This window comes from Numenius arquata, chromosome 4 (assembly GCF_964106895.1).
Source record: "Numenius arquata chromosome 4, bNumArq3.hap1.1, whole genome shotgun sequence".
NCBI lineage: Eukaryota > Metazoa > Chordata > Aves > Charadriiformes > Scolopacidae > Numenius > Numenius arquata.
In genome coordinates this window covers 39,567,945-39,584,595 of record NC_133579.1, presented here as the reverse complement: position 1 = coordinate 39,584,595, position 16,651 = coordinate 39,567,945, and the positions used below count along the sequence as shown (strand labels likewise).

Genomic DNA, 16,651 nt, shown 5'->3' with positions numbered 1-16,651 from the left:
AACATGGAAGTTACACAAATCTTGCCCTCTGCCTACAATGCCCCCCAAACAGCAGATTTGAAAGTTGCAAAACTTTAAAGAATTTTGGTATTAGATAAGGTTAGAAAATGTTTCCAATGCTTTAGGTTTGATTTTTCATTGTTACAACACATTCAATTAGGCTCCTTCAGTAAAACAGACCATGTAAACTGATGACATACTACTTACCACTGAAAGCACAAAATTGAGAAGAGCCGTCCCACTATGGAAGAGGATTGTCACTAATGTTGTAACTGTAGTAAATAAGAGGCTCACATTGCGACTCATCACTATCCACAGAGACTCCAGGATCTGGAAAACGAGAAAAGCAAAGACAAAGTCAGGCAGCAGATGGCATTAGCTAGGACAGAGAACTGCTTACAGAGTGATTCACCTCCATCAAGCCATAAAAAGACTTTTTCTTTTTTTTTTTTTTTAAAATCATCTTTCTTCACTTCTAAATTACAGCTAGTAATATCAAGTGAAAACATCTATTTTACTAAAGACAAGTTTCTAGATAGGTGGTTACAAGGTTTTAGAATTTTTCTCCCAGTGCTCAAAATTATTTCGTTATGTAAAATTGCTAAAAATCTAGATGTGGTAGCACCTGTTTATTGTGATTAACATCACCACCAATTGTAAGCAGATCTTGTCTTGGGAGAGAAAACTCATCTTTTCAAAAGCAGAAATGCTAAAACATGAACATGGAGTAACATCACAAGGTAGAAATAAATCTGAAGACAGCTTAAAATCCAATAATAGAGTTACTGCTTTAATAAATTTGTTTTTAAAACATTTTATGAGATGTGTAATTTTTATAATGTCTGCAGACAACTACTCAAGTTGTGATTTTGAGTAGAGATGGATGCATCAGTTAGTCAAGCAATTATGGAAAATAAATCTAACAATGCTAGACAGTCTATTAAATTTTGTACTGGCTTGGGGAACTGATTGCTTATTAGTTACAGATACTAAAGAGCAGTTTTGAGACATGCCTTTAAACACAGAATACCCACTACAGCCAAATTAGTTTATGTATGGATGCAGGCACATCAATCTGAATAGGGCGGCAACTTCATGAGACAGTAACGACATGAAAGCATGGCACAGCATGGCATATGGAGGCATCCTAAATGCAATGCACAGTAATTTTGTAACAAATATTTCATTCAGAAGGTATACAGTAACGTATTAGCCAAAGTGATTCAAACATATAAAAGAAGCAAGGTTATAAACAAAAAGCTATACCTTCTTTCATACTAACTCAGCTCAAATGGTCAAGAAGGCCAACAGTATCTTGGCCTGTATCAGGAACAGTGTGGTGAGGAAGACTCAAGAGGTGATTGTCCCCCTGTACTTGACACTGGTGAGGCCCCACCTCGAGTACTGTGTCCAGTTTTGGGCCCTTTACCACAAAAGACGACATTGAGGTGCTGGAGCGGGTCCAGAGAAGGGCAACAAGGCTGGTGAGGGGTCTGGAGAGTAAGTCTTATGAGGAGAGGCTGAGGGAACTGGGGTTGTTCAGCCTAGAGAGAAGGAGGCTGAGAGGGGACCTTATTGCTCTCTACAACTACCTGAAAAGAAGCTGTAGAGAGGCGGGGGTTGGTCTCTTCTCCCAAGTCACAGGCGACAGGACTAAAGGAAACGGCCTCTAGTTGCACCAGGGGAGGTTCAGGTTGGATATTAGGAAGAATTTTTACACTGAAAAGGTTATCAAGCATTGGAATGGGCTGCCCAGGGAAGTGGTTAAGGCACCATCCCTGGAGGTGTTCAAAAGACGGGTTGACATGGTGCTGGGGGACATGGTTTAGTGATGGGGTTTTTTTCAGAGTTAGGTTGATGGTTGGACTAGATGATTCTATGATTCCACTTAATGGAAATTATGAATTTTAAGGTTCATCTTTTGAACAAATTTTATTAGCCCCTCCTGAGAATTCAAGTGAGGTTAGAAGTAAAGAGGACATTCTGCTGAAAAATGTTTTCCTGCTGGTACCTGTCCCCTTCCTGCTTCTATGGATTAAGAATTCATACTGGGGGTGCAGCAGCAGTATAAATTCATGCAGCCGTCAGGTAACTTTATTAAATATACATTACACTACAAGGACTGTAAACACAGAAGAAAGATCTTTTTCAAGGAAACAGTTTGTAGCTAAAGCAGAGGTCCTTCCATTTGTATTCAGGAAGATTAGCACTGCCATTGCTATTAACGGGCTGTAAATTGTATGCTAACTATGCCAGGCTCCAGCCCCAGATATTTAAACCAGTTAGTAGAACTTGGAGTATGAACAGGAGCTTGGTGCCACAGGTCTCCTGCTATGATGTGGAGTTTAATCACAGAACAGCAGCAAAGGCCTTGAAAATAGGGACACAGGTTGAAAACAAAAGCCCCTGAAACACAGGCAGTTCACTGTGGAAGAAGGTATTGAAGACACACAACCTTAAGAGCTAGGAAAAAACTGCTTTTGCATTAAGAAAAAGCAGTAGTGACTAAGGCTGGGGTGGGGGTGGTGGAAAGAACCTAACAGGCAAGCAATGGGTACCTGCCATGACCTGGAAAAGTAATGCCTCTCCAGGTACCACACAGCATATGATCCAGGGAAGAGGTCAAGGGGTGGGAGTTGTCCAGAAACACCTTATAGAAGGACAAGTGCCGTAATCTGAGGGAAGATGATATCCGTTTCAGTTCCTGCTTTCCATATTTAAGAGCTCTTGAGCCTGCTCGCTTTGACTTCTGTGACCCAGATCATCAAGGACAGCGGCTATTAATGCCAACTATACATCATCACCACGCAATGGTATTCTAACCTCACAGCTCATGTAGGGTACCACTGTTAAGGACTGACCGCTTTGAACAAATAACAAGTAGTAGATTGGAAAACAAACCATTAGCATGAAGTGTGTTGTCAATGAAAGTTGGTCTAGTAAAGTTTCGGTTTAAACATTAAAACTGGCTTGATTTCCCAGTCTTCTAAGTACTAGTCACAGCAATCTTTATTCCCCTCCCTCACACACTGTCACTTGAAACACGGCAGCCGAGCTGGTATTGGTGAGCACTTCACAAGGAGAGGGGCTTGTTCCATCTGTTACAAGGGAGCGTACATCTGGTGGGGGCTGGGAAAGCTTCCTTCAAAATAGTATCTTCCTCCAGTATAGGTTGCATTTGTTTAACACTTTCCCTAGAAGCTTTAGCCTAAGGAGCTGATAACCTGGAATATACAACTGCAGTTAGTTTGAGTACAGCGATCAGCTGGTTCAATCAATATTGGGAATGGTTTCTCCTAGAAGAACATCATTGTTAGGTAGAGTCACTGATCAGAACTGTTGAACTAGTTATCGCTAGCCTTTGCTTTACAGTAAGTGTGGATAGTGGTTTTCGTTCAACATCTGTATGCCTTATGAAAGCAAGTGCATCTTTTAGGCCTCGTCTCCAGCTATAGAGTAACTTCCTCTTCATACATATGTACCATTAAAATTTCAAGACACATGCTTTTCATCGCTAGGATGAGAAGACAGTCATAGCAGACATTAATCATAACTGGATGCAGCATCAGAAAGTGCTCAAATACTTCACTAACAGTCACAAAATCAAAATACGTGTACCTGCACCTAAGAATTCATAATGCTGTTTGATTCCCAGAGCATACTGCAGTTGAGTTAATGAGCTCAGTTACTATGCATAAAAAATTTCTAACAACTTGCCAGCTGAGACCAGTTCTCCAAAAAGCAACTAAGTGTGGATATTTATACAATAATGATACTTTTAACATTACTGTTATTAAATAACTAGAAAACACGCCTCTTTCCCCAAAACACTGCTTCGTAAGCAGACTTAAGAGATCAGTGTTTAGAAGAGCTACAAAGCTGTAAAGAACTCAAGACTCCCTTATGCATTCACACTGTGATAGGTCACTGTCAGCATCAGTTGCTGTGCCTTTCCAATCTGTAACATGCAAGAAACTGAACTGCATTAAATGCTCTTAGCCATCTAAGGTGTACTACTGGCCACTTAAACTGGCCAATACCAGAAAGGCATGTTTGAAAGGCACTTGACCAAAACAAGTTATTTGCTGAGAACTTCAAGTCAACAAACTTCTGGAAGCCACACAAATTCATGTACCTAATTTGATTATAGAGATCATAAAGAGATTTATAAAGGGAATAAAACTTGACACAAAGAGGTATTAGGAAAAAAACTTGACCTTCTCTACACTTTTCACTTTTTTTCTCTTCATAAAGATGTATCATCCTGACAACTCAAAAATGACAACAGAACAAGTCAATAAACCTTTAAGGTATAAATGGTCTTTGTGAAGAATAATACAGTATGCACAAGATCAAAGGCTTCCTGTTCCAGTTAAAAGCTCATTTCCAAATAAATGTTTACCTGTAAAGTTCTGGGCTAACCCTTCAGGGCTAAACAGCTTATTTTTGAAGAAACCATCTTTGCTTGACTTTTACATGAAACGGAGACAAAACAGCAACAGAAAAAGGACTATCCTCCAGCATCATATCTTTGACTTTCTGACTGTAAAGAAATCAACTCCTCTAAAAATATGCATCAGGTTTCATTTCACCTACACTGAAAAAAACCAACATCCATTATAAAGAAGAGAACACCAAACGTCTGAACTCTTACCTTACTAGAAAAAAAAGGCATGGTAGTCGAATCATTACTGAAGAATGGACTGTATTAGCTGTAAACTTTGGAGATTACTTGAAGAAATTCTCAGAGTCAGAAAAAACATTAGGATATATGATAACTCAGTGAAATATTTGAGAATCTGACTTTATTTGGAACACACATATCAGTCATGTTAAAGGCACAGATAGAGAAATCTAACTGAGCTGAAGCTTGATGTGTACATCTTAATGGAAGGTCTTCTGTCTTCCTGTCTGGGAAATCTCTGAATGAGATTATGACTGCTGGTGGAATGATTAATATTCTTGTGCAAGAAGCAAAAAGATCAATTTAAGGAGACATTAGCAATGTCTCAAATACCCTCAAGGGAATTCCGAGTGATCATTCATGAATTTAGCCAGCAGCAATTTACTTTTTCAAGGTTTCAAGCTTTCAAGAAATAAAGGAAAAGGGTATGAATGGTAAAGCAGATGACTGGGGAAGGAAAGAGGCTTTTTTGTGTTTCAGAAATTAAATCTTAGTAGTCCAGCTATGTATTGCATATTTTATTCACCTGAAAAACTACCTCAGAATGGAGCATGGTGTGCAAAATTCTAGGCATTAAAAAGAATCCACCCTAGTTCTCTCCCTGAACTAATAATAGGATGAAATAAACCCCACCTCAAAAACACCTCACTGGATAAACTGGTCTATAACACTACTGCTTTTAAAGAATTCTTTGACAGATCTGAAGCTGAAAGGCAGCAGTGCTGTTAACTCTAAAGCTTTTAGAAAAAAGCAAACCGATGATTTGGAAAAGCTTATCTTCATATTAAATCTTCAGGCAATTTACATGTTTATAGAGTGAATTACTTTAAAATAATTAAGGACTGTCTACATCAAACTAGATCTAAGTATAACTGCTATAATGAACAGCACATTTTGAAGGGGGTACAGAAGTCTTCTGGGCTTTATCTGATACTCATAGTTAAAGTACCGAACTGATGCATACTACAAACTAAATGAATGCCAGAAATTCCCCAGCACAGCTACACCAGTGATTTAATTATATGCTTTCATCTCTAATACAGAAGTTTCTCCCACTACGGGAAAAGCCTCAAGTGAAACACTTGCATCTGTCTTCTCTTAGCACTCTTCTTGCAACAAATGCTCCCTCTCCCACTAAAGAGGATGAACACTTCTCTACGATTTCTACCAATGGAAAAGAGCTTATCTGCTTGTGATTGCAATACGACACTGTCAAATACCTGTATTTTCAGAGAATACAGAGTAATCTGGACTACTTCAAAACATTTCAGAAAGCCAAGGGGCTAGTAAGACAGTTATTCTATGGTAAACTCTAGCCTCAATCTATGCGTAAGTATTAATTATGTACAAGTTGTGTAATCAATGTATTCTTTTCAAAGGTGGAGGAAATCCCACTATAGCTACATAGACATAGACACTTCTACGCAGTTATCTCATTGTCTTTAGATGGTTTGTGTTTTAAACTGTCAAAATGGTTTTGGCACTGTACTGTGTCTTGCTATATTCTTAAGAGTTGCAGGTTAGCATTGATTTCAAGTGTCCAAATGCATAAAATCATAGAATAATTTGGATTGGAAGGCACCTCTAGAGGTCATCTAGTCCAACCCCCCCTGCAATAAGCACGGACATCTTCAACTAGATCAGGTTACCCAGAGCCCCATCCAACCTGACCTTGAATGTTTCCAGAGGTGGGGAATCTACCACCTCTCTGAACAACCTGTTTCAGTGTTTCACCACTCTCACCATAAAAAAAATCTCTTCTTTATATCTAGTCTAAATCTGTCCTCTTTTAGTTGAAAACCTTGTCCCATCATAGCAGATCCTACTAAAAAGTTTGTCCCCACCTTTCCTGTAGGCCCTTTTAAGTACTGAAAGGCTGTTATAAGGTCTCCCCAGAGCCTTCTCTTCTCCAGGCTGAACAACCCCAACTCTCTCAGTCTGTCTTCATAGGAGAGGTGCTCCAGCCCTCTGATCATCTTCATGGCCCTCCACTGGACCCATTCCAACGGGTCCATGTCCTTCTTATGTTGGGAGCCCCAGAGCTGGACACAATACTCCAGGTGGGGTCTCACCAGAGCAAAAAAAAATTCGCCTGCCACCCTGAGTGTGAACTTGTCTCCATTCACTCCTTTCCTCTTTAAGCTACTTCCTTCAGCCTGGCAGAGGGAGGATAGAGGATCCCCTTGACCTTGGGTTTATTCTGGTGGCTGTTCTCATTTGTCTCAGGGAGGGTAGAGTACGGATCCACCTGTCTATCTCTTTCTCTGACTCCCTGATGCTCCTTAACCTTTCTACTGCCACCAAGCTGAGCAGATCATCCACTTGGTCACATCTTACACAGCTGCTGTTACTACTGCCATCCATTACCAGTGAAAGGCTCTGGCACTCCCTGCAGCCCGAAACCTGGATGGCTGCACATGTTTTTGTGGGAGCTGTGTTCTGGCAAGTGCAGAGGACATATCTTTCCACAAGGTGGATACCACAGCTAAGCTCCTTCTTGAGAGGGTGACAACCACCAACTGAACTCACCCCTTGAGCTGGTAGGGTGACTATATCTTTCCTGCGCCGCCCTTCCACGCAAAACTGTTGTGTCAGGCCCTGGCTGACACCCCATGCTCTGTTTGCCCGCTCTGATGGCAGGGCTCCTGGGCTGCTTTTTTTGGGGGGGCGGGAGGGGTGGGGGGTGGCACGCTCCGGAGCAGCTCCTCTCAGTGACTGACTGCAGAAACATCCTACAGTTTGAACTATAGCGAACCTATTTAACACCCCCCCCACCAACCCCCACTTTAAACAACACACTCAACCAAAAAAAAAAAAAAAAAAAAAAAATTCCCACCCAAAGTCCCAAGAAACACAAACAAGCAAACAAAAAATCAAAACCCCCAAACAAAATCCTTCCTCCCAAAAGAAAAAAGAAACCCCCAAAACCACACCCACTCAAAAGCACCCATGTAATTTAAAATATTGATCCTTCCCAATTCAGTATGCCATTCTAATAACTCATTATTCCTCTTCAAAATACCAAAAGAAAGAATTCCATGCTCTGATAAAAACATAAATCCCTAGTACAGTTAGTTTCCATTGTATCCCAGGGTAGGTAAGCACTTGCTCAGAAATACCAGACAACTCAAAACTGTTCTCATTTTCATCATCTCCAATTTTCAATAGCCTAAACAAGCATAGAAATCAGATTTTCATCAATTTTAATTTGAAATATCAGTGTGAGCAATATTTATGCAACACATTGCAGATGAGCAAGCCAGCAAAGAAAATGCTACCCAGTAAGGATGTGAAATCAGGATTTAGAGCTGTCCACTATGCTGACTGGTTTACAGTCTGTCTTTACGGACATGGGTGTATGGAGAAAAAGGACAGGTGTTTCCCCACAGCTGATGAGTAATGAGTCCATGGAAATAAACAGGAAAGCAAGTCAACTGCTGGCACTTTTTTTCCTGAACTTTTAAACCAGATTTTAGAAATAAAGCAAAGTGTGCTAGCTAGATGAAAATTTTAATATTAATGTATTTCGGTCTAAAATATTTATTCTCTTTAGACTATTTCCTGCATTATTCTAGCCTATTTAGTTTATTGAAGCAGACTTATCATGGTTTCTGAGCAGCATGCAGCAATGCTGTAAATGACATGGCTAGCACTTATCGTGTAGTTTCTCCTCCTCTCCCTCTTGCCTAGAAGGAAACTCCATATTGATTTTAAATGATGATGTTTTGTGCATTTTTATAACTCTGCCTCAAGCATGCATGGTCAACTTTGAGAAAGTATTAAGCAAATTTCACTATTAACTGAAAAAAGATTCACTGCAATAAAAAGTTTCAAGTTTTTATTGACTCACATCTTCTTCTATGAGAGAAACCATAACCATTTAAGTAGCAGTTCAGGGGGGAAGAGGGGTATTGGACACAACAGAAGAAGCACACACGCCCATCAGTCTAAACGAAGAATGGCCTCGAGGCAAATATCAGCTTTAATTACGTCCATAGAAACGTTATGTTGCGAGTTAGGTATAAATAATATTCTTCCAAAATGGATAAATATTAACCGGAAGATACTTCTAGTTTATGACAACAGCTCAAGTCAAAGATGAACTATGTCAGGGATTGACTCTATATTAAGAATTTCAGATTTTTTTAATATGATTTTTTAGAGAAGTGTATTTGCTTCCGTTTGTATTGATTTCAATGCTTTTTCTCCTCATGAGGTGAAAGGTCCAGTGCATTAATTCAGGAATTCACATAGTGTAAAATATTAATGTCATTGTCGACAGAACTTTCATAAAAGAAGAGAGAAATAAGCTGCTTTCAACCCAATGAATAATAATTTGAGGGGAAATAAAGTAAGACTACAAAAAAAATATTTTGTTTTCACAACCTCTTAGCCAATAGTTTCCTCAATTATAACCTAAACAAATTTGTCTCTTTTTTAAAAAGAAAACACTACATAACATAAAGCATTTAAAACCAGCTTGCAGGTGACACAGGTAATCTTACAGTAAGAATCTCGCTCAGAATGAAGTCTGGGGAGCTACCATTAATGAAGATGCTGCCATTAGGAAGGCTTCTTCTTCATGACCAGTTCTGTTTGTAGTATGCTTATATCCTAAGTAGGCTTACAATAATTGCTTCGGTAATTCTAAGTAACACTACCAGTGTTTCCATATTTCCCATGTACCTTAGTGGTAGTCCAAGGAGAAATTGTTATCAGTTAAAAATGAGACCAATTTGGTTATAAGGGCAAAGGATACATACCGAAAGAAATGTTTCAATGTTATCATGAACAAATGATGCAACATCTTGCCAGTCCAGAATATCACCAAGCCAGCTGTTTTGGCGGTTTATATGCCATTTATGTCCTTTGTGTCTTCCAGAATGCGTTACATTCTTAAAAAGAGAGACAAAGACGTAAGGAAAACAGACACTTGAATAACTTACAGATATGAAAAAGCTAAAGACTAATGTTTTCTTAATGAGGAATAGATCCAACATGCATCTAAATACTTAGAGCTGCTTTAATTGGCGTCCTCAAAAATACCCAGAAGTACTCTGTACACTAGAAAAATTAAAATCTGACAGAAACCCGTAGTTACTTATCCTGTATAATTACAGTTCTGTATATTGTACTCATTCACCTCAGTTAAACATTAGCTTTACTGCTTGACTGATACAATGGTATCCATCCTGCTCTTTATGAGTACAAGGAAGAAAGAACGATTTCAGTTACCGCCTACATAATTTACTGTTTGCAACACACAACTTTTCCCAGTACAACCCACAAAGGTAAATACAAGCAGAAACCATAATAAATTAATTTTCTCACAACTAGTGTCTACTTCTCCACTGGCAAAGTTCAGTCATGTAAAAGCTAAAAGCTAAACTGGAAGCATGGAGGATTTCTTCTGACTACACAGCTTTGTAACTCCAACTCAGCAAGACAACAGGTAATGGCCATAACCACAACAGCCTATTCCTTAAGTGGCTTCACCCTAATTATGAAGTCACCTATTGTCCAACTGAATCACACCGTCTAGCATGAGACTATTTAACTCAGTCTGGGACTATGACAAGTGTTTCAGAGAAGGATGCCAAAATTCTACTGTAAGCAAGTCTAAGCAAACCCATTGACTACGACAGTTCTCATCCTAATCTTTAACAGCAAGAGACTTTTCAAGTTCTCAACTCTTGATGTATATAAGTGTCCCACTACTGCTGTTAGAATTTTACAAAAAATCTTAACCTTACCAGCCTCCATTCAAAATGATAGCATCTTTCTAGGCATACATGGCAAGTAGTATTCCAAATGGAGTCCCTGCACTGATTTATCTAAGAGCATTACATTTTCTGCTTATTAACAATTCTTCCCAGATGCATTGTTACACTTGATGATACACAATTAGCAACGCTCTTTAACAATCCACAGCAACAGAGATCCTTCTTTTGAGCTAGCAGTTTATTTAGAGCAGAAACATCCGTGTAGTCAAAAATCTCCCTCCAATAGGCCTTCCGCATTTGTAAACTCTAACATGAGCCTATTTGCTGTTCATCTAGTTCTATTTTCAAAGACAGCTCTCACCATTAACTACCAGAATTAGGTATCATTTGCAAATTTTGTGATGTTGTTATTAAGACACATTTCAAGTTCATTGATATTCAGCAACTGTACTGCTGTAGCATCTAAGTCCTAGGGCGTTGATAAATAAGGGATTCCAAGAAATTGTCAACTGGTTCATCTTCAACAAATTCGTTAGACCTTAAAAACAAAACCCCACACCTGAACGGACTAGGAAGAGGGGATACTTGTCCTTGAAAAAGAGACCTTGATTGTAGAGTTATGCCACCATCTTCCAAGTGGTTTATTATTCTGTCACTATTTAACTTCATTGGGTACATGAACGCAATGGTAACTGTTCTATCACATCTCCAGAACCTTTTAAAATATACACCATTTGCTATCTACTGATCTTCTCAGAAAGCAGCAGTTAATGGTTGAATCTACATTTCATTGGCAATTCTTCCTCAATTCTACAGCTTTCATGGAAGAGTATCACCTGAGCCTGGGTTCTTCAGTCACCTACAGCAACACTATGCAGACCTCAAAATGAAGTGTAATTATTGTGCCCATACAACTGAAATAGTAGGGAGCTTGAAAGCTGTACTGAGAGAGTTCGATATGGTACAGATGTCCTCCACGCTGCACTACTCTCTAGTTTATCAGTTTTCAGATATACTGAAAGACGATGCAAGGCTATATTGCCATATTACAGAAGGAAATAGTCAGGCGGATGGCACTCTGATGGGACATTTACATGGATATGGAGCATGACAGAAGGGGCAAGATTAGAAACAGACTCTGAAGGAGCTACCAGCAGCCCACAGATAATCACTTGCAGCCCAGAATGCCAACGGTAAGATAAGATCTTTAGTATGCAAACAGCAGCCAGGGGAACAGACTTCAAGATTGTAGGCAACGAGCATCAATGAGTTCCTGCAGCTCTTTCTGCCATTTTGATTGCTAGGAAAGCTGTTTCTTACTCTACCAGAAGAGTATCTACAAGAGAGAGGCCTCAGAGTATTCTCTCAAATAACAGCTGCAGGAGAGAAATCACATCAGGCTACAAACAGGGATACCACTGGTGCTGCACACTGCAGCAAGAGAAGTACTCCTAGAGCACACATAGTGACACGGAGCCCTTCTGAATGACACAGTGCCACAGACCATCTGACACACAGGTTATATTAGTAAAAGCAACAGGCTTATCAGTATAGCTGTATCTAAAGCAGGCGCTTTTCTCAGTCAAGCTTTTAATGCTGAATACTCCCAAGTGCCTAAGGCCAGCAAAATCTATTGTAGATACAGCTTTTATTTCTCCTCAGTGATCCCATATTGCTCAGTGTCATGTAATCTCTCCACATGCTCTTCTACAGCATTATCATGTCAGAAAAAGAAACTGATTCTTTTCCTATTATTTTGATTACTATACTGAAGCTCTTACTTCTTTTAATACAGAGATATTCTTGGAACTGTAGAGGCACTTTAAAAATGACTGTATAAACAAAAGAGTTAATATACTATAATTTCAATTATTTAAATATTTCAGGGGTATGACTTCTGGATTTTGATATTTCCATTGCACCATGGCTAATGGATTGCTTGGTGTTTTTTTCCTTTAAAAGGCAAAGAGCATTGGCAGCATGAAAATGATTTAACTCCTATGACCTTTTCAAGATTCAGTGTGCAGAACCCATTATAGAAAGGCTAGTACAGTTGGCAAAAATGCATTGTAAGAAACTTAGTGAAAGGATTAATTTCTTTCTGAACATTTCAAATTATTAAAAACTACACAAATAACGTAGAATGCTAGTTTCCTTCTGCTAACCCCTCAAGATGCTGAAAATTCAACAGAAAGCTAAACTATGAAATACTAAATATAAAAAGTGAGCAAAGGATAAATTAAATGGCGTACATAAAACCACACATAATTACTTAAGTGAAGGACACACTTCTGGCTGTACTTAAACTGTGACTGTAGATTGATCTATCTTATATACTTGAAATTTTTACCAACATTTTATTATTATGACCTTTACTCAGCTTTCCAACTTTGTGCTAAATGTGCATTTCTAAGAAAGACATTAGCAAAATTACCTCTAAGCACTAAGTGATAGTTTATGGAAATACCACTTATTTAAGTTACCCACCTTCACAAACCATGAGTGATAAAGCCTGTCCCAGAGTTCTAGCACTTGTTTTTCAATCACAGCGGTGTTATTCACTTTTTCGCCTAAAATCTTATGGAGCTAAAAACATAGAAATCTTTTATTATACAGGACAGAATCTACCAACGAACTCAAGCTAGATGAATCACATAAGATGTAAAGGCATGGCCCAAACCTAAATTACTAGAAAAGCTGAGTATCAGTATGGAATACACACTTCAGACAACATGGTTCACAACATGAAGATTTTGTCTGTAAAAAACATTCTGCTGCACTAAGCTGAGGGCTTCTTTCTGCACTGAAAAAACAATGCTGTCTCTAAAATGCTTAGTCCAAAATCCTTGATCATCTTTAGAGTAAATGTTTCAAATAGTTTGAGATGTGTGCTAGATATCAAAATGTATAAATAAGAATCTTGGCATATTCTCCTGAAGAAAGTTAATTTAAATAAATAAATTAGAATTTAAAAAAAAAAAAAAAATCCAATCTACCACACCCAGCCCACATAGAAATTAAAATACTGACGGGGTGAAAAAAAGTCTAGATTGCCTAAAATTGGACAGCTAAAGCCAGATGAAAAAAGTCACTCATCTTTATTTGATGCATTTTCACTGGAAATATTATTTAAATGATGACAGATTTTTCAGCTCTTAAAAATAAATACTCCTCTGAGCAGAAAAGACTACTGAAATCACTCCCACCCTTCCTTCAACTCACAAATGAGAGAGTGGAAAGAATAGATCTGTCAACAAAATGGTTAACAACACAGAAAAGAATCACTGACAAAAACCTTTTTATTTCTTTTGACTTCTATGAAATACAAGAAATGAAAACATTAAAAACAGGTGGGGAAGCTCACTCTTACCTTATGTGTAATCCATTCTCGGCCATATTGGTAGACATTATTAGCTGCTGAATTGAGTGCCTTCTGAATAACCTGGGCTTCTGGGAGCCAGCTAATATTTTTTAAAGAAGGAAAACAAAGTTAAATGCTACATATTTTACCCATTTCCATATACATGAAACACATTAGAAATTAACATTTTGAAACAACAACAGGAAAGGTTAAATATATATAAACTTACTACAACTAGAGTATTTTGTTCTACATATCAAGGAAAAGATTTTCTCGTAAGAAAAGCACAATTAAATCTAGGGCACGTCATTGCATTTGGAATTCTCCAAGGTTCCTGAAACCTTAAATTGGTATCTCGACTTTTTCAAGAGATCTGCTCTTCAATCTCTATGTGCGCTATTCACATTACCTTCTTAGAAATTTTCCTTGTGTTCTAGTTTTCTGAAAGTACTATATGAAGCAGCCTGGTCTAGCTGCAATTACGAACTGAATCTTCTGAATTACGAACTGAATGTAAGTTGTTAGCGTAGTTTCCCTGAAAAAGCAACCAGATGAATTAACAGGTTTGGGCACCAGTTATTTCTAAGTCCCCAGCAAAATATCTGCTCATGACTTTCTTCAGGGATTCATGTCACTTTCAAGCAATGGACCCAACGAGTTGCCAGCATTCCAACACTTGTGAATACAGGGCACACGTTCTCCACATTCTCTTTCTACCTCTTGATTCAATGGCACATTGGAGCCCTTCCAAAATAAGAAAGCATTCAGGAAATAAAACTGCTGCATTTGTTCACCTGACTGAAGTGCAACACGGAAGCTTTTCTGTCTGTACAACCCTTCAGAAATGCTCTGCATTTGAATTCCAAGACATTTCAGTCACTCGCCTCTAAACATAATGTGAGCATCAAGCTACAAAAGCTGGTGACCCTTGATGGATTTGACAAGAGGTATACTTGCTCCTAATGGATTGAAAGACACTGTTTTGCATGCTTCAAATTTGGATGCAAACACTGGAAGTAAAAATTTTAGCTAGAATTCTGCTAATTACTCAACTAGTACTCCAGTATTTTCATTATGTGAATAAGCTTCTGATAGTCAAATTTCGATTTCCATTAGTCCTAATTATTTCCATCTTACGGCAAAACAACACTAGAGATGCCATGAAAGAATAAACACACTTTTAAGTGCTTTCTATTCTCTTGATTGTGATTACATAAGTATTGCTAAAGCACATATATTACTATAGCATTTATTAACCACATCTTTTCTGGTTTTGAAAAGTTCTCTTGCTCTTATAATACAGCATGCACTTTCTTTCAATCCTGTTAAGCCATCATCACTTTTGTTTAGAAAGCGCCCATGAAAAAAGTCAACCCTTTTTGTCCAGGAGGACAATTCTTTTTTCCTGGTAAGTGCCTGGACTCACCCTTATTCAGTGTCTGTTACGCTGAAGCAGAATGAAAGCAAACTGGAACATCCACCCTCAAAAAAAAAAAAATCACACTGCTCAGTCTTACCTATTCCCTCTCCGCTGTTCATGCAATCACTTCTTTGCTCACCAGTGTGCCATTGTTCTTCTCTATATGTATTTCTCTCAAAATCCTCTCTCCCCCTTAATATTTGCCTTTGTGTTTGCTTTAATCATTACATAGACCGTGTCTTACAAACTTTCCACTGTGTAAACTATACACATCTACTCTGACGTACCCTTCCCAACTGATTGATACCAGACTCTCCCCATCCACCATTCTTTCCAACCTCAAACCCTTTTTCAGTTCACTCCAAAAACATTTTCTTCAACTCCTACTCTCTCAAAGGCATTCTGCAGCCAGCTCTCCACGTTGAAAAAAAAAAAAAAAATTCAGCTCTCATCTCACAGCTTTCTACAGAAAGCATTCTTTGACATTACTTTTCTTTCACAGATAAAACGGAAAAGAATATCGACCTCTTTACTTTCTCCAAAACTGTAACTACACAAGTTTATTCAGCTGTCCCTCTCCAAAGTCCAGCCAGTCCTCAAATAAGATACCACATCGACAGTCCTCCAGAGTAACGCATAACCTCTACTGCTACCTAAGAGTTTAGCTTTTACATCTGCCTGCAACAGTCACTCCCATTTCTGTTCACCTAAGGGATTTTTTAAATTAAAAACTATGCATAAGAGCACCTGGAAGCTTATTCATCCACCCTATACTATTCGCTTAACTTCAGCATTCTTACTTTGCCCATTCTGGGTGACTGGCTACTGTCTCATTGATCAAGCTGCTTGTGACTTGAATCATGTGAACGCTCTCTTGATGTACCTAAATTAAATACAGAGAGGAGAAATGTTATGTAATGCAAACTAAAGAGAGGTTTCTGGGGTGTGGGGTTTGGGGGTGTGTGTGGGGGTGTGACCAGTTTGTACATTTAAAGAATAATTCTTCCAACAGAGACAACCCATTATGAAGAATAAAGTGCCATTAACCCAAAAAAACAGTCAATACAATAATCATCAGTCCGTTCTGACAATTTTGGCCACACACTGTGTGTCTAGTAATAGCAAATAGAAATTTAAACCTTATCAATACAATACAATAATCATCAGTCTCTTCTGACAATTTTGGTCATACACTGTGTGACTAGTAATAGCAAATAGAAATTTAAACCTTATTTCATCAGTGGAAAAAATTCTAACAATAGAGCAGCGCTGCCACGGGAAGTACTAAAATACAAAGCACAGTTTCAGATACACCTTTTAAAGCCACGGATCAAAGAGGTGTAAAAATTAATGAATGCTCAGCTCTAACATGACTAACCATGCTACAAAGGGCCTCACCAAATTAATTCTTCAGTAAGAATGATAAAAGACACCTTTTATAAATATCTTGATGTTCCTTTTGT

At 38.4% G+C, this 16,651-nt stretch overlaps 1 protein-coding gene across 1 annotated transcript in view; it reads right to left on the bottom strand.

Moving 5' to 3' along the window:
- The window catches only part of TMEM245 (transmembrane protein 245), an 82,443-nt gene that overhangs the window by 28,177 nt on the left and 37,615 nt on the right, over nt 1-16,651 (bottom strand). The window contains exons 9-13 of the mRNA XM_074146462.1: nt 15,989-16,071; nt 13,778-13,868; nt 12,895-12,993; nt 9,448-9,579; nt 208-330 (exon numbers count right to left, since the gene is read on the bottom strand). Coding sequence (XP_074002563.1) covers nt 208-330; nt 9,448-9,579; nt 12,895-12,993; nt 13,778-13,868; nt 15,989-16,071 — 528 coding nt within the window. The remainder of the gene's footprint in view (nt 1-207; nt 331-9,447; nt 9,580-12,894; nt 12,994-13,777; nt 13,869-15,988; nt 16,072-16,651) is intronic.